This window comes from Salvia hispanica, chromosome 6 (assembly GCF_029641045.1).
Source record: "Salvia hispanica isolate PSC_SH4W2 chromosome 6, Shi_PSC_v1, whole genome shotgun sequence".
Classification (NCBI taxonomy): domain Eukaryota; kingdom Viridiplantae; phylum Streptophyta; class Magnoliopsida; order Lamiales; family Lamiaceae; genus Salvia; species Salvia hispanica.
This window is the reverse complement of record NC_142697.1, coordinates 8,655,853-8,674,790: the sequence shown is the minus strand read 5'-3', so window position 1 is coordinate 8,674,790 and position 18,938 is coordinate 8,655,853. Positions and strand designations below refer to the sequence as shown.

The 18,938-nt window shown below is 40.8% G+C and overlaps 2 protein-coding genes and 1 long non-coding RNA gene across 3 annotated transcripts; 2 read left to right on the top strand and 1 right to left on the bottom strand.

Moving 5' to 3' along the window:
- Window positions 1-1,634: 1,634 nt before the first annotated feature.
- LOC125204044 (18.1 kDa class I heat shock protein-like) lies at window positions 1,635-2,196 on the bottom strand. Its single transcript, XM_048102584.2, has one exon. The coding sequence runs from the start codon at window positions 2,160-2,162 to the stop codon at window positions 1,770-1,772; it is 393 nt and encodes a 130-aa protein (XP_047958541.1). The 5' UTR covers window positions 2,163-2,196; the 3' UTR covers window positions 1,635-1,769.
- Window positions 2,197-2,985: 789 nt separating this feature from the next.
- Window positions 2,986-4,349, top strand: LOC125204045 (uncharacterized). Its single transcript, XR_007173477.2, has 3 exons — window positions 2,986-3,895; window positions 4,008-4,099; window positions 4,165-4,349. It is a non-coding gene; the product is annotated as an uncharacterized LOC125204045 (long non-coding RNA).
- Window positions 4,350-6,060: 1,711 nt separating this feature from the next.
- Window positions 6,061-17,653, top strand: LOC148923159 (uncharacterized). The gene is made up of 9 exons (XM_089061415.1): window positions 6,061-7,370; window positions 7,481-7,634; window positions 7,688-8,160; window positions 8,388-8,448; window positions 8,527-8,614; window positions 9,010-9,078; window positions 10,233-10,267; window positions 10,873-10,947; window positions 17,435-17,653. The coding sequence occupies exons 1-9, from the start codon at window positions 6,076-6,078 to the stop codon at window positions 17,651-17,653; spliced, it is 2,469 nt and encodes an 822-aa protein (XP_088917541.1). The 5' UTR covers window positions 6,061-6,075.
- The last annotated feature ends 1,285 nt before the right edge of the window (window positions 17,654-18,938 follow it).

The window sequence follows — 18,938 nt, the reverse complement described above, 5'->3', positions numbered from 1 at the left end:
AGATGAATAATTTAATAGGAGTGACAAAATTTCCAAAAAAGAAAATGTGTCATCTTTGTTGGGACAAACTAAAAAGGAAAACGTGTCATCTTAAGTGGGACAAAGGAAGTATATTATTACACTATTTTTCAGTTATCATTCTTCAAATAACTCATGAAATTCAATATAAATGATAAGAAAATAAATTAAAGAGTTCTATTACACTCCCTACGTCCCACAATAGGAGTCACTAATTAAAGAGTTCTATTAAACTCCCTACGTCCCACAATAGGAGTCACTCTTAGTGTGGGCACGAGCCTTAAGAAATGTAAAGAATAGTGAGTTGGAAAAGTTATTGAAATATGAGACCCCTTTATTATATTGGTTTTATAATAAAATGTGAGTGAAGTGAGTTAGTGGAATGTGAGACCTACTACCATTTATGGTAAAAATGAAGTGTAACTCTTATTGTGGGACGGACCAAAATGACAAAGTGTGACTCTTATTGTGGAATGGACAAAAATGACAAAGTGTGACTCTTATTGTGGAACGGAAGTATGGATGTCAGTGTAGCCCGCAACCCGTGGGCTGGCCCGAATAGCCCGCCAAATTTATAGTGTAAGGGTTGGAAATTTCTAACCCGATTAGCCCGCACCCGATTAACCTGTAACCCGTTAGGGCCAGACCCGAAAATCCGATGGGCTGACCCGAAAACTAGATAAAATTTATATTATTCTATTTTTTTTACTTCTAATTCAACACTTCATTGATTAATTTTATAATATAGATAACTAAAAAATTTATTTTCAATTTTATATTAAATATACATATTATATATTGAATTTTTATTAATATAATAATTAATAAATAAATTAAAAACTTCAAATTCACTTAAAAAATATTTAAATTTCTAAAACATGCATTAAAATTTAACGAAATATCTCAAATATTAGTATTCGATCGTGTTTATGATTGAGTTCGACCATATATCTCAATTTTATACTACCTCTGTCCCTGAAAATTTGTCCCATTTTTCCATTTCCGTCCGTCCCCCAAAATTTGTCCCAGTTTACTTTTACTAGTGGACCCATATTCTACTAACTCATTCCTACTCACATTTTATAACAAAACTAATATATAAAAGTAGGACCCACAATCTACTAACTTTTTCAACTCACTTTCCATTACATTTTTAAAACCCGTGCCGGGTCAAAGTGGGACAAATTTTGGGGGACGAAGATAGTGATATTAAATATTTTACATTTTATGAATGCAACTAATTTTCATCATTATTTATTGGATTGATCGCATTTTAATCTATCGGTAGTAACCTGATTAACCCGCTGGGCTAGCCCGAAACCCGAACTTTTAGGGTTAGGGTCGAACTTTTATAACCCGAAAGAAATCACAACCCGACTAGCCCACACCCGATTAACCCGCAACCCGAGTAGGGCCGGCCGATTGACATCCTTAAATGGAAGGAGTAAGATTTAATTATATGCTATATTTACTCATTTATAAATTTGAAGAATTATTTTTTACAATTAAATTGCATTGAATGTAAGCAACATAAAATAAAGTACAAGTATCCATTAAACAAGTCAAACAAATGAACAACGCAAATCAAATAAGAATAAGCCCCATACATATACCGAAATACAATAAACTTTTATTTCATTACAAACTTACAAACCACACCAAGACAACATAAAATGTGAAATACTCCAAAGCAGCACACCAGCGACAGTTCATGAACAATGAAGATTATTGAAAACATATAATAAAGTTTCTCATTTGCAATCAGTGATCTCAATTTGCTTAACCTGAGGCTTCTTGATCTCCTTCTTCGGAATGGTGAGAATGAGAACTCCATTCTCCATCGCCGCCTTCACTTCATCACACTTGGCGTTCTCCGGCAGATGAAACCGCCTCCTAAAGCTTCCGCGGGGCCGCTCCAAGCGGTGCCACCTCTCCTCTCCTTGCTTCTCCTCCTCTGGCCCCGGCCGCTCGCCACTGATGTGCATCACCCTTCCCCCGTCTTCCACCTCCACCTTCACCTCCTCCTTCTTCAACCCGGGGAGATCCGCTTTCAGCACGTGGGCCTCCGCCGTCTCTTTCCAGTCCACCGGCGCCGCATTGAAGGCCGGACAAATTTCTCCTAGAATTTGAGGGATCAGAGACATTTTTGAGAATGTTTTTAGCTGACAATTTGTTTATATATGCTTGTGAATTGGTTTGTGATATTGGAATGAATTGGTATTTATAGTTATAATTAAGGGACATGAAGTTTCATGGGGCTTCCACGAGCTACATGATTTGAATTTGATTAATTATTAAGTAGTAAAATATGTGTTGGATTAGTTGCTTGTTCGAGAGGGTGCTCTCATGAGATGGCTGTGGAATGTTCCAGTACTTGCCCATATACTCTCAAGTCTCAACTCTCAAACTCTCATGCACTTTCCATCGTTAAAAATATACAAAATAAACATTACTACAAATATACTGTAGAACGACACAAAATCAAGGACACAATACTTTGGCGTTTGGGATTTTTCTAAAATAGTCAAAAATTAAGGACGCTTTTAAAAGCGTCTTAAATTAAGCTTCAAATTGGGGGCGCATAAAATGCGTCTCTAGGCATATCTTTATTGAAACAATTTAATATAATAGTATAGGTGTGTGATCAAATATTAACTAATTTACAGTAATAACTAATAACTAATATTAATATTATATGTTAAAAATATAACACTAAGACATAAATTTATTAATCTTTGTTGATAAACTTATGTCTTTGCATTGATATTTTAAATTTACATGTTGTATTGATGTAATTATGTCTTTATGTTGATAATTTTAATACGCAGAATTGAAAGTTATTAGTTATTACTGTAAATTAGTTAGCACACTAGCGCAACCTGTATAGTATATCTTTATTGAAACAAAAAAAAAAGTTAAATTACAAATCTCCTCCTCTCTCTTCTACATTCTCGCTGCCCCGATTTCCTGCCGCGGAGATCGCCGTTTCCGCTGTCGCCGGTCTCATCAGAGTATCTCCAGTCGAAGAAATCCAATCGAATCACCGCAGTTCAATTTCTTCACTCATTGTTTCACCGTTCTCATCGGAGACACTCCAGTCAAAAAAATTCAATCAATTCATTGAGTTTTGATTTCTTCACTCATTGTTTCTCCATGTGGATTGAGTTTAGAGGTCTAGGGATTCACAATTTAGGATATTTATATTACAATCGAAGCTAGAAATTGCAAACCGTAGGAATTGTGCTCTGCTTGTTCTATATTGGTTTTCTTCCTTTTATTTTCAATTAAGTGCATGTCTGCTAGTTGAAGAGCTGTGCATTTTAAAAATCATGTAGTAATTCTCAATTTTACATCTGCAATCATCACTAGAAAACCAAGCGGAAATACTTGAATTGTCTTCTCTATATGCCTGGATTGATAAACATAGATTAAGAAGCTTATCTGGAATTCAAGCTCGATCTGTAATCTATTCGACTGCTGATTATGACTGGTTTGATCAATGTTTAAGACTGACTCCTAAATTATCCAGAATTTGAGTATTTTTTTTATGATATGAGTTTTCTCTCTGATTGTTAGGTTTCATTTTGGACTCAATAAACTGTTGCAGTGTCAGCATGGTTGTAAGTTAAAGAGGCATTATATGATATTAAATGCATGAAACTATTACCACTATACCTATTTCCAAACTAGATAATCTTGTGGCAATCTTTTGATTTTAGGATTAAGAGTAGTCTTAGATGGTCTAGTATGACGCCTGAGTTGAGTTTTCCTAACCAAATTGCACTGAAAAGGTGGTTCAGATCTTCATATACTAGATGCAGATGTTATTTCTGAATTAGTTTAAGATGGTCTGGAATCTTGTCAGAATGTTGTTGAGGTAACTCTGTTTTCAATTCATACAACTCACCATCATTTTATATTACTCTTGTCAGTAAGATGCTTTTCACTTGAAATTTGGATTGCGATTGCTCACCTCAGTTAGATTTCAGGTGGAAGGCTGCTTGATATCGTCGATTGGGCCGGGCCTGCTTGTCCTCGTCGGGCTTCATGAGGCTGATGTTGAATCTGACGCTGAATACATGTAAGTATAAATCGAAAAGATGATATTTTTTAAGCTATCGTTTTGACATGTTTTCTGTGGTGCAGATGTCTCAAAGTGCTGAATATGAGATTGTTTCCAAACGGAAAAACTGGGAAAGCTTGGGACCAAAATGTAATTTCAATAACCTTATATTTCCCGTTGAATTCTACTCATTTTCGCTCCCTTCACTTTGAGTTTTACTTTGAAAGTTTAACATTCACTCTGCTGAGCAAAATCTAATTTTGCATCACTGTTAGTGTACTTGTAATTCTTTAGAAGAACAGAGAGAGTAGCAAGTCTATATGACTTGAAAAATAATGTCTAAGTTGATGTTTTTGGAAGAGTTCTCCAAAATACAATAAGTGGGAAGGTGTGGCAGTTTTAACATTTTGTTTTACAATAGGCAATGTTTTACCAAGAAAAAGAAGGCCATAGCTGTTGAAGAACATGAGATTATTATGCATTTGCTTGAAGGGTGATTTGATGGATCATTGCTTTGATGCTCATTGACAGGGAGAAGTCTAGTAATTTTGGGTGAAATTTGTTTGGAGATAACCTTTTATTAAGTTCAACATTAGTTAATCATTAGGGAGAGGGCTAGTAACAATAACCTGTTATTGTCTCCAAATAACTTCCAATTACACATGTTATCTCATTATAAAAAGTAAATGCGTTGTCAAGTTTAGAGGTATAAATTTAAATGCATACATATTATTATATTTTTATTCAGATAGTGCCATTGGTATTAAGTTTTATATTTATTTTGGGGCAGATTGTATGATTCCAACAGTGTTTTATTTGATCCTAATACTCATGATTTACCTAGGTCTTACTTATTATCTATGGATAAATCTTGGATAGAAAAGCCAAGAACACATCTGGCTTATTTGGAGGGTGTAGAAAATTTTATAAAAATTGCTAAAGAGAAGGCATTGATTGATGGAAAAATAGTTTGCCCGTATAGAACATGTTACAATCGATTTTATTATGAACCAATTGTGGTGGAAGATCACTTAGTATGGAATGGCTTTGTGTATGATTATACAACTTGGATTTTCCATGGTGAATCTTTGTCATCTATTCCTACCAATGTGCTTAATACCCAACATACTTTTGATGTTGTAAACACATCTAATATGCAACAAGGCATTGTCGGATGTGGTGAAATAAGAGAAATGCTTACAGATGCATTCCCATGTGGTAGTCATAGTCGTGATGAGTTATTGGATAATGATATAGATGACACCCATCCAAATGAAGATAATGGTAATATTAGTGACGATGACAACCAAGTAGACGATCTAATGAAAGAATGTGACAAGCCACTTTTTCCCGGTTGTCAAAACTTTTCAAGCTTGTCTTTCATATTGAACCTTTATCATCTCAAAGTGTTGAATGGGTGGTCTGGAAAATCATTTTCTATGTTTCTTGATTTACTCTCAGAGGCATTTCCAGAAGGTATATCATTGCCATAAACATATTATGATTCTAAAAAACTGATTAAAATGTTGGATCTTGGATATGAAAAGATACATGCTTGTCCAAATGATTGTATGTTATTTTGGGGTGGAAAGGATGGGGATTCTTGTCATGTTTGCGGGAGTTCGAGATGGGTGACCAACAAAGAGAATGTAACCGATGATTTAGGCGGTGAAATTAGTACCTTAACAAAGAGAAAAAAGACCAGCTAAGGTCCTGCGTTATTTTCCATTAATTCCTCGACTAAAGCGACTTTACAGTTCATCAAAAACAACTTTATCTATGAGGTGGCATAAAGAAGGTCGTACGAAGGATGGAATTCTAAGACATCCCGCTGATGGAGCTGCCTGGAAGGCATTTGATGAGCGATATGCAAATATTGTCGTTGATTCCTGCAATGTGAGATTAGGATTAGCTAGTGATGGATTTAATCCTTTTCGAACCATGAGCACTGCACCGCAATGTTAGTAGTTTACAATATGGAACCTTGGGCATGCATGAAAAGACCTTCACTTATTCTCACAATGGTTATTCCTGGGGAAAAGGGTCCTGGTAATGATATCGATGTTTATCTGCAACCTCTAATTGAAGAACTTAAAGTATTGTGGGAAGGAGTTGAGACATATGACTCATATGCTAGGGAAAATTTTAATATGAAAGATGCTCTTATGTGGACAATTAATGATTTTCCTTCGTATGCCAACTTATCTGGATGGAGTACAAAAGGAAGAATTGCATGTCCTTTTTGCGAAAAATTAACTCATTCTCAGTGGCTTAATATTGGGCAGAAGTTTTGTTATATGGGTCATCGTAGATGGTTAGAACCAAATCATTCTTTTCGATTGGAAAAGTATCAATTTGATGGTACCATAGAGTTAAGACTACCCCCTGAGCCGCCTTCTGGTGTTGATGTCTTGAGACAGGTTGAACAACTAAATCACACATATGGTAAATCATCCAAAAAGAGAGCAAGGGGTGATGGTTCCACAACAACAATTCAAGCAAAGACAACCTTTGAAGATGTTGATAACTTCACTGAAATTGCAGATGAAATTACAAAAGATGCAGTTGATAGTCAAAATGTTGATACATCTAGAACCTATGAGAGAGGATCATGTTGGAAAAAAAGAAGTATATTCTTTGACTTACCTTATTGGAAGTATAATCTTCTCTGTCACAACCTAGATGTGATGCACATAGAGAAGAATGTGTGTGATAATATACTTGGTACATTATTGAACTTGGAAGCAAAGTCTAAAGACAACTTGAAAGCACGACTAGATATGCAGGATATGGGTATTAGGCATGATCTCCGTCCCCAAATCCTTCCAAATAGAAAATCTCATTTGCCTACGACATCCTATAATATGTCTGGTGAGGAAAAACACTTGTTTTTAAGTGTTCTTAGCAATTTGAAAGTGCCTGATGGGTATGCTTCCAACATTTCGAGAGGTGTCAACATGCAAGAGTGTAAGTTTTCTAACCTCAAGTCACATGATGAGCACATAATGATGCAAGACATACTTCCACTGGCATTGAGAGGGATTATGCCTAACAGTGTCATTGCAGCTGTTTCAGAGGTGTCTGTGTTTTTTAAAAGATTGTGTGCAAAAACTCTTAATCCAACTGAACTTGATGAAATGCAATCCCAGGTTGTTTTAACACTTTGTCACCTAGAGAAAATATTTCCCCCTGGTTTCTTTACAATTATGGTTCATCTAATTATCCATCTACCTTATGAGGCAAAACTTGGTTGTCATGTGCATTATCGTTGGATGTATCCCGTTGAGAGGTTAGCGAGTTTAGTAGTATTTATAATTATCACATATATATGTCATCTCACGAAATTCTAAATTTCATCCTCATTTGTACTTACTTTTATTTGTACTTACTTTCATGAAGATTTTTGATGCGGCTAAAATCATATGTTCGAAATAAAGCACAACCAGAGGGATCCATTGCTGAAGGGTATAGTGCAGATGAGTGTCTTACTTTTTTTTCACATTACCTCTCTCATAAGGAGACACTTTTCAACCGTCCACGAAGGAATTATGATGTGGCAGACGGAGAAACTATTTATTCCGTTTTGGTGGATGATATATTGGAAAGGAATACCTCAAAACTCAAAATAGTGGAATTGTTGTTGAAGCCGAAGGAAAAAAGTATTATGGTGCACTTACTGAAATTTTGGAGCTAGAATTCTATGGAAAGTATAAGGTTGTTCTTTTTCGAGGTGATTGGGTTGATGTAAATTCTAGAAGGGGGTTAAAAGAGGATAATGGTTGCACACTTGTAAAATTTTCAAAATTGATCCACACTGGAGAGAGATTACATGATGATACCTTTGTTTTCTCATCACAAGTTAAACAAGTTTTCTATGTAGATGATGCAATAAAGAAGGATTGGAAACTTGTAGTTGCAACAAAGCCAAAAGATTTGTATGACATGGGGAGCAAACCAGAGGTAGAAGACGATGATACTTATACTGAATGTGTTCCTCTGGACAATATTTCCACTAATGTACTAGATAATTGCATAGGCTGGGCTAGGTCTAACAGTGTGAACGATGCCAACACTGCATGGTATGTAAAATTAACTTGGATACTATATTTGCTTATTTGCTTATATTTAAATAAGTACTTGCTGCAATTAGCATTTTCATCCCAATGTTGTTTTGCATTGAGGCTTCTTGTTACATACCTAAAGAAGGATGCTCCTGATGAACCTTGTGTTTGCTGCATCCTATTTACTACAGATGACAAATTTATGCACATCAATAGTTTTTTACTTGCTACATATATCGTTCTAGTTCCTGCCACAAATCACTTCATCTTATTTGCAAAGTTTTAAATGCAGAACTTCCCAAGACAGTACATCATTTAGAGTGTTGTCTGTTGCTGTCATCATACTCTTGCCTTACTTATATGTTCATTTTTTGGAATATGCAGTGCATTGGATTGATGAAGCTGATAGAAATGTTTGACTGCAGTTTTGGCAGGTACCAAAAGCTTAAATTTCTAATATTGGCATATTTTTGTATTGTGTGGAGACAATATTTATAAACTTGATTTGTGGATATAACATCTCTGATCTCACTGAAAGTATGCTGATTATTTAAATATCCCATTGTAGTGAATTCTATGCCTGCTCAACTAAGAGCAGGAGCTATAGTGGGTGCAGAAAGATATTCTTGTGCATGGCAAGCTGAATACAACTTGCATTCAGTAAATTTTCACATTAGTTTTCGGTGAGATAGAGGTGGATAAAAAATCACCCCAGATACTAGGAGGAAAGTTGTTATTACGATGTAATAATGATCCCACATAGCTGCATAAACATCTATTGGAATCAATCAAGCTTCTAACCGATTGCTTTGTACATTTTCATTAGCTATTAACTGTATTCGTGCAAATGTTGTGTATTGTTTCAAGCTAAATTGCCTATGTCAGAGATAGTTACCACAATCAATGAGTATCGCGCCACCTCTCAGCGCTTCAAAGGTATGTGATGGTGCTCAGGATTACGGGTCTCGTGTTGTGTAATTTAAGGGGTGCGTCCAACTGATCAGGATGAAAGTCCCAACCCAGCTGAGTCGTTGGCACGACGACCAGAACCTCGCATATCAAAGAAATTCCTCAACCCACTTCTACTGGCTAGTATAGTGGAGGTAAAGGTCGAATCCCACAGAGATGGACACGTTCGGATAATTGCGGTGATAATATGGGTGGTTTTGGTTATTGATAAGGCTAATTTCATGCATCGGTTATGTGATAAAAAAATCACCAACTACTGGGTCTAACACAATTTTTAAGCCAGGTGTGAAGGAATTCGCTAGGTCCAGGAAGAACTGAAGGCAGTGGACCAGGGAAGAAAGGAGACGAAAAGTGAGCAGAATCAAGGAAGAAAATGGCTAGACGAAGGGAGTCCAAAGCTGAGGGCAAAGAAGACTATTCAAACAAAAGAGCACCTGCTGGACCCACTTCCACGCCTATATAAAGAGGAGCATGCAACACACGACATATACATGATTTTAGCTCTCAGCTCTCACACACACACACACTCACACACTTGGGAAAATGGGGATTCTGGGGTAGTTTAGAGGTTCATTTTTGAGAAATTCTGTTGCAACACCGTCCTCACGGAGGGCGAAGATACAATTGTTTATGTTTCAGCTTTTGCGCTTTTATTTCCGTCGAACTTCACCGTTTTTTGAAGTCGATTGCTCGTTGCTACTTATTGTTTATCTATGAATATTATTTTACGTCATGATGGTGTTGATTTTGTGCTGATTTACGTTGATTCTATGTTTTGAGGTTTTATTTCGGAGGTTGATTGTTATTCTCTGTTTGGATGTTTCTGTACTTGATCTGGGAAATTTGTTGTTGATCTGTGGTGAATCAGCGAATCTACAGTTATGGTGATGATTTTGATCGGAGTTTGTCTCGGATGCCTGGATTCGGAGTGGATTTAGCATCCGAAGTGTGGATCTGAACAGGGGAACTGAGTTGTGCATGGATCTTTGATTTTCTGCTTTCATTTTTACTTTACTTCGTCTAGTAGCCGTAGATCTGCTTTAGTTTTAACTGTTCTTCATTTTGTTGCCTTTAATTTCGTCTGCTTTGTTTCGATTTACGTTCTCGCTTTGTTTTTACAGGTTGCTTCATGCCAAATGTTGGAGAAGATGATGTCGTTGTTAGTTAGTCCTTTAGTTAGTTATTTTGCATTCTTTCATCCGTACTCTACCTTTTCAGAAAATGGTCCCCACCTTCAATTGTTTTCCTAGGTCTAGGTAAATTTAGGAAATAGTTCTTTCGATCCAGTTGTTAGAGTAGCATATTTTAATTACCAAGTCTAGGATAAAAAGCTCAACCCAAAAATTGCGTGGCAGCAACCAACACAAAAATAGTCCCCAAATCCTTGAACATGTTTACTTGAGCATTCATCTCTGTGGAATCGATCCCTATTTCCACGTACTAGTTTTTTTCCTAGCTAAACGTGTTGAGGGTTTTTGAAGAGGGAGTTAAGGGAGGGAATGTGTGCCCGACGACAAGTAGCTCAAGGTTCTTTGAGTTCCTAGACCCAGTGTCTAGCGGATTTCTTGGACCGAAGGTTTTCCTCAACTTTTCTCAAGAACACGCCTTCACTAACCATCATTAGCTTCTAGACCATAATTACACATAATTATCACAGCTCTTCAAATGGCGTCGTTGCCGGGGATGGATGGCGTAAATTGTTTACGTGTTTGAGAAATTGGTGTATATAGTTTAACTTCTGTTATTTGTTCTTCTTGGCAGTTTATGAACGCGGGCTTCCATTTCGAAAGTTGTGATAGTTCATCTGGGTCAGGGAACGCCCGATACAAGTGGCAGGTAAGGAGTCTACATCCACTGTCACCACCAGATCAGGGTTAAGGACAGTAGATCCATTCCCATTCGAATCAGAAAGTGAGAAGGATTGGAACTCATCGGGAGAATAGGACCCGAAGTCGTCTACAGAAACAGAGTATTCCGAGACCGAGAGAGGAGAAGACGTAAGCATGGCACACTTGGAGGATCTCGATCCGGAGATAGGTTCACTCACCGCGCATCTGGACGGTGATCCCGCCCATGCCATAGTCTCGAACCAGCGCCGGAGGTCCATTGATATCAAGACAAATGTGCTAGGAGTTTTACCCACATTCTCTGGGCGAAGGAATAAATGTCCTTACGAATTCCTAAACGAGTTTAGTAAGCTGTGCAGCATCCAAAAGCGACCCAACGAGGCGACTGAGGAGGACTACCGTTTGCGTGCAATCCCGTTTGCCCTTAAGGGGGAGGCTGATACTTGGCTGCTGAGGCTCCCACCAGACTCAATCAACACATGGAAGGATTTCAAGCTGGAGTTCTTGGATTATTTTTTCCCGTCCAACAAGACGAACGCTCTGAAGAAGGAAATCCAGGAGTGCAAGCAAGAGTATGATGAGTCTCTGAGCTCTTACTGGTCCCGGTTCAAAGGACCGTTGGATTCTTGTCCGAACCACAGAATGATCGAGGCAGAGACTTATTATCTGTTTTACGAAGGTGCAAACCCTGAATCAAAGGATTTGATGAATTCCTCGAGCGGGGGAAATTTTATCAAAAATAAAGCAAGTGAAGCCAGAGAAACTTTGGGGAGATTGATCGAGGCGAAGAAGGCCTATGATAACCCGCGGAGCATTATGATAAGGGGATCGGCCAATGCAGTGACATAGCAAGATGATAAGAAAGTGGAGGATAGGATAGATAAGTTGGAGAAAGCACTGTTGAATGCAATTGAGAAGTACAACCCTCATGCCCCACAAGAGAATGAGAAACCCCCGGGTCCAGAGGAAAGGCAACTTCAACCTTATTACGGTCAACCCGGTGAAGGAGAGTACCAAGCCCAGGCGAATTCGATGGGGAGCTGGAATCCAGATGGAAGTTGGAATCAAGGAAGGCAAAAGGAGGCTCCATGAAGAACTCACCCTAATTTTAGATGGACTGACAATGATCAAAGTCAACCGCCTCCACTGCAGATCACAAATTATGTACACCCTCCAGAGAGGCAGTCCAACTGGCCAGGGAGGAATCAGGTGGGGCAGCTGCAATTGGGATACAAGAATTAGGATCATACTAACTGGGGAAGCAGAAATCAGAACAATCCAGGGAGCTCCTATGTGCCACCACATCAGAGGAATAACCAAGGGAATTACCAAAGCTCCCAACCTAACAATCAAGGGAATCAAGGATCTGCCAACCAGTACAATAACCACCAAGGGAATCAAGGGAATTATCGGCAGAACCAGGGACAGAACCAAGGTCAAGGGTCGAATTCGAATCAATTCAACTCCAGACCACAAAGGAGTTTGGATGACATGGTCCATGACCTAGTGAATTCACAGCAGTTCATGTAAAATTACCTGCATTCCAACAATGACGTGGTGCACAAACTGAAAGACGCCTAGTTGGAACACAAAACAACCATGGACATGATGGCAAAGCAGCTGTCCCTGATCGTGGTTTCTTTGAATGAGATGCGGGGGAATGAAGGAAAACTTCCTGCAACAGTCAAGCCACCTGATCGAAGCAAACATTAGTCAGATCACCTTGAGATCAGGGCGGGGTTATGAAGGACCGACGCTGGAGATCGATGAAGACGCACCCGCACAGGCAAGTAAGGGGAAGGAGAGCCAAGAAGTTCATGCTCAGGATGACCTCCAGGAGGGAGATTTAGAGGGATCTTTACCTCAAGCAGCTGATCCATTTTTCCTAGATCCAGAGCCTGAGTTAGAAAGTAAGGGAGTGAGTAGGGAAACTGGCGAAACCCCAGCTGGGAGTTCCACAAATGCGGTGAAGCGAGCGAAGTCGTTTCCATACCGAGGGGAAGCCAAGAAAAAGAAGGATGATACAGAGGACCTCATGGAAATTTTTAGCAAGCTGGAAATCAACCTGCCTTTAGCAACTTCATCAAGGAATTCATAGCTGGGAAGACAAAGCTAGACGGAAAGATTGTGATCGGGGAAAATGTATCTGCTGTGATACAAAAGAGAAGGATGCCTTCAAAATGCACAGACCCAGGTATGTTCACACTGCCTATTTCTTTAGGGGACATTAAGGTCGAGCATGCCATGTGTGATCTAGGGGCATCTATAAATGTTTTACCACTTTCAATCTACAAGAAACTGACAGGAGTTAGGATGGTCGCTACCAAGGTGGTAATCCAGTTAGCAGATAGAACTTGCATCTGTCCTGAAGGTGTGTTATAAAATGTCATAGTTAAAGCGCATGATTTTCTATATCCTGCTGATTTCTATGTTATCAAAATGAATGATAATGAGTCTATTGAGTCCAGTGGCGTACTTCTAGGGAGACCATTCTTACGCACTGCCAAGACCATTATCGATGTCTTTGATGGAACGATTTGCTTGGACTATAATGGGGAAAAATATACATTTAGCATAGATGAAGGAATGAAAAGGCCATTAGATGTTGAAAATTTGTATGCTATAGATGTTATTAACCCCCCGGTCCAAGAATATCTTGAGACTGAATTGATACAGGAACAAATTGACAACTCAGAGTTGAGCCATTTAATCGACTGAGAAGTTGTAGGGTGGTGTGCAGCAATGAATACAATGGAATTGACAGATGAGGAACTAGAAGAAGCGATCATGGAGTTTTGCAAAAATCCCGAGTCAGCTAGATCAAGGAGATGGGCCCATGTGACCAGTCTGGAGAATTCTCCTGGGTCTGGGAAGGAGACATTACCTGATATTGCAGAAAAAAATCCCTTGCCCCAGGAGATGAACAACACCAAGAAGGAACTGGAGACACTCCCACCAGGGCTCAAGTATGCTTACTTGGAAGAGAATGAGGCATTCCCAGTGATAGTCAACAGTAACTTGACCAAGGAGCAGGAGAATGGAATTATTGGAAGTTATCAAGCGGAACAAGAAAGCAATAGGATGGACCCTCTCTGATTTAGTAGGAATCAGCCCTGATCTCTGCATGCATCACATCCGATTAGAGGAGGGTGTGAAGGCTCACCGCGACGCACAACGGAAGCTGAATCCGAACATGCGGGAGGAAGTTTTGAAGGAGGTGTTGAAACTGCTCTCTCTAGGGATCATCTACTCCATTCCAGATAGTGAGTGGGCCAGTCTTGTCCATATGGTGCCCAAAATGTCTGGAATACAGGTTGTCAAGAATGAAAAGAACGAGTTGGTGCCCACTAGGCTGGTGACTGGGTGGAGGATGTGCATCGACTATAGGAAGCTGAATGAGGCCACGAAGAAGGATCACTCCCCCTACCTTTCATTGACCAGATGTTAGAAAGGTTAGCTGGCAAACAGTATTTTTGTTTCCTTGATGGATACAGTGGCTATTTCCAGATCTACGTTAACCCAGAGGATCAGGAGAAGCCCACGCCCACGTGCCCTTTTGGTACATATGCATACCGAAGAATGCCGTTTGGGTTGTGTAACGCACCAGGAAAGTTCCAGCGGTGTATGATGAGTATTTTTCGGATTTGCTTGAGGTATGCATTGAGATATTCATGGATAATTTTACCGTATACGGGAATTCATTCGACACTTGTTTGGCCAGCCTTGACCTAGTATTGAAAAGATGCCAAGAGAAGCACCTGGTTTTGAATTTCGAAAAATGCCACTTCATGGTGACTGAAGGTATTGTCCTGGGTCACGTGGTTTCTGAAAGAGGGATACAGGTGGACAAGGTAAAGGTGGATGTTATATCAAAGTTACCTTACCCCACAAACCAAATAGAAGTTAGAGGCTTCCTGGGTCACGCAGGATTTTTTAGGGATTTCGCAAAAATTGCGCAACCGTTCACCCATCTGTTGCACAATGATGTGGAATTCGTTTTTTATGAGGGATGCAAGCAAGCTTTTCAATTGCTTAAAGACAAACTCGTATCAGCACCAATAATCAGGGCGCTAGACTGGAATCACCCTTTTGAGATAATGTGCGACGCTAGTGATTTCGCTGTGGGAGCTGTCCTTGGGCAAAAGATAGACGGGAAAAGTTATGTGATCTTCTATGCATCCAAGACTCTGAATCAAGCTCAAAAGAATTATGATACCACAGAGACGGAAATGTTTTTCCTGTCGTGTACTCATTCGAGAAGTTCCGTCCCTATCTGCTTGGGTCGAGGGTTATTGTTTTCACAGATCACGCAGCGATAAAGTACTTACTGGCAAAGAAGGAGTCTAAGCCAAGGTTAATTCGTTGGGTGTTGCTTTTGCAAGAGTTTGATTGGGAAGTGAGAGACAAAAGAGGAACAGAGAATAGAGTAGCCGATCACTTGAGCAGAATTTTTCAAGGGGAAACGGAAGAGGCCATACCCGATGCTTTACCTGAAGAGCATTTGTATAATCTAGGGGAATTCCCTAGACCAATCAGTTGGGAGGCAGTATTGGCATTAACCGGTCTAGGAGAATCCGACAGGGGGAAGCGAACACTAAACGCAGAACCATGGTTCGCTGATTTGGCGAACTACTTGGTCACGGGAGAGGTGCCAAGTTCAGACGAAGTTTCTCGAGCCCAGAAGATGAAAATTAAAAGTGAAGCTAAATATTACTTTTGGGATGATCCGTACTTATGGAAGATGTGCTCATATCAGGCGATCAGACGCTGCATTCCCGAATGGGAACAAAGAGATGTGCTGAATCATTGCCACACTTTGGCGTGTGGAGGTCACTTTGGACCAAGGAAGACAGCGAGGAAAGTATTGGATAGTGGGTTCTACTAGCCGACGCTTAATAAAGATGCGTTCGAGTTTTGTCAGTGTTGCGAGAGGTTCCAACAGACAGGGGGAATTTCAAGGAGGGACGAGATGCCCCAGGTCCCGGTGATTGTCTGCGAAATCTTCGACGTGTGGGGGATGGACTTCATGGGACCGTTTTCATCATCCTATGGGAACACATATATATTGGTCGCAGTGGACTATGTGTCTAAGTGGATAGAGGCCAAGGTCACCACGACATGTGAATCAAAGGAGGTAGCAAAGTTTCTGAAGGCCAATATCTTCAACACATACGGAGTTCCTCGAGCTATCGTCTCGGACCAGGGAACACATTTTTGCAATCGCACCATCGAGGCTCTGATGAGGAAATATGGTGTGCACCATAGGGTATCTACCCCCTACCACCTTCAGTCTAACGACCAAGCAGAAATTTCTAATCGAGAGATCAAGGCAATACTGGAGAAGACAGTCAATCCATCGAGGAAAGACTGGAGTAAGAGGCTCGGTGATGCAATATGGGCCTACAGAACTACTTTCAAGACTCCTATCAGAATATCGCCTTATAGGCTGGTGTTTGGCAAAATGTGCCATCTTCCCGTGGGTATAGAGCACAAGGCGTACTGGGCAGTCAAGGAGATGAGTATGAAGCCTTCAGCTTGTGAAGAGGAAAGGAAATTACAGTTACAAGAGCTGGAGGAACTAAGGATGGAGTCTTATGAGTCTGCTATGTGGTATAAGGAAAGGACAAAGTTATGGCATGACAAGAATCTCCGAGTCAAGGAACTCCATGTGGGACAGAAGGTGCTCCTTTTCCAATCCTGGCTCAAGCTTATGCCAGGAAAGTTGAAGTCTAAGTGGATCGATCCATATACCATTGTTGGCCTCCGCGCGAATAGAGTTGTAGAGATCAGGGAAGTGCCTCAAACTTTGTCCCTTTCCTTGTTAATGGTCATAGAGTGAAAGTCTATAGGGATAATTCTGAGTTGTGTGTAATGGAGGAAGTGTCACTACGTGCACTCCCTATTATCACCTAGTCAGACAAGGAAGTATTTTTGATGAATTCTTGGGTCAAGTAAATGGGGTTACATTTTTTAATATATACACTGAACCAGGGGATCTCGGGAATACTCAAAAGGAATGTGTAAATAGTTTAATTGCGTTATAAATATTCAAGTAAAAATCCAAAAAAAGAGAAAATCTAAATCTTCTAAAAATATTTTCGAAGCACCCTACTCCGTAGGAAAAACGTTGCCTTGTATTCTATCCTTGACCTAGGAGTCTGGCGTCTTCAATTTCTTTTTAAGTGTAAAGTCGTGGTCAGGGAAATCAGCTAGGGAAAGAAAGTCTAGAGAAGGAATTTAGGGGGAATGGAGATAATTTGAATTTCAAAATTGGCCGATATTTATGGGAGGTGTACGGTTGCTTACATCACGCATGCAACCGCACCATCTTTTCACCAAAAAGGCTAACCGGCAGTTTCTCTCTCCAATAATCCCAAACGACAAACCACAGTTTCTCTCCCTTCTCTCTACTCTATTTCTCTCTCAAGAATTACAAACCCTAACCCGATTTCTACCAAGTTTTCTTTTGATTTCAGATTTACAGTGATGGATCCAACCCATGCCACAAGAAGTTCACGGCCGAAGGCGTCAGCCACGGGATCGGAGACCGTCCAGAGCCCATACGACGTGGTTCTTCTGGCGGAATTGACGCAGAAATTGGGAAGCGTCGAGAAAGCAAAGGAGGTCTACGCCCTATTCTCAGCCAGCCTGAAGACATCCGCGGCTGCCGCACCACCGCCGACGATCCCGGTTGATTCGACGACTCAACCCGCAATTCCCCATGACGAGAGGCCTCAAGCTTCAACCAGAGTACCGGACTCTGGTCTTCAAATGGCAGAAACCGCTCCAAGCACAAGTCTACTAGGAGCGGACAAGAAGGAGGAGATGGGTGAACTGGCGGCAGAAGGTAGGCCGAAAGAAGGTGATGAGAAGGTAGAGTCCGAGGGACAAGGAAGTGAAAACCCTAACTCTGAGGGTGAGAAAAAGGGGGAAACCCCTGTTCGAGAGGAAGTTGCTGAGGGGGAAACCCCCTGTTTTGGAAAAGTTTGTTGAGGGCGAAACCCCTATTCTGGAGATGTTTGCTGAGGGGGAAACCCCAGTGGAGACCGGGGATGAAACCCCGAAGGATTTTAGGGGGACAACCCCTGAGCAATGGAGGAGGGGGCAACCCCGAGTGATGTCAGGGGGGAAACCCCGATGTTTATATTGAGGGGGGGACCCCGATGGTGGATGATAAGGGGGAAGCCCCGAAAGAGCTTTTGGAGGAGACGAACCCCGATACTACTGAAGTACTAGAGCCCATCGAGGAAGGGCAAGATTTGATTGTGGACCTGGTGGATGACCAGGAAGAAGACGAACAAAAGGTGGACGAGAGAGCAGAGTGGCGAAGGGCCAGGAGGAGTCTACTAGACGAGGTAGATGACTTGGTCTATTTTGAAAAAGAGGAGTTCCCTGCACGAGGGACAGAAGCTGATGAGGCGGAGGATCGCCGCCTGGCCAAGGAAAGGACGAGGAAAGGAAAGGCAGCTGCGACCCTGTCAAAGCGGTCAAGGAAAACTCCCTCCGTCAAGGAGGTTGAGGAGCCACATTCTCCACTGACCGAAGTTCCCTCCACCGAGGAACAAGCCGAGCCTACTCCTGAGTCCGATTCTGAACCCGGAGAATCTGATGGGGAGTTTAACTATGAGCGCCCGGAGGTTTTGGTAACTAGGGAATTGCTGGGAAGATGGCGAAATCAGGCAAGCAGTACAACTCCAAGGAGCTTAAGATGATTGCATGCGATGAGGAGTTCCGCGCGTGTATCTACCCGATCGGATTTGAGTGGTTATTGAAGCACAGCCTAACAAAGGTGCCGATGGACTTAGCTCGAGAGTTTTTCTCAAAGTTCCAACTCAAGAACACTTCTGACCTTGACGCGGACTCCATCACATTCAGGATTTTCAACGAAGAACATGAGATGAGCATCAGGCAGTGGTCCTTGAGGATGGGGTTGTTTTCCAGAGCCGATGATGACGAAGGCATCTGGAATGAGAGGATGGT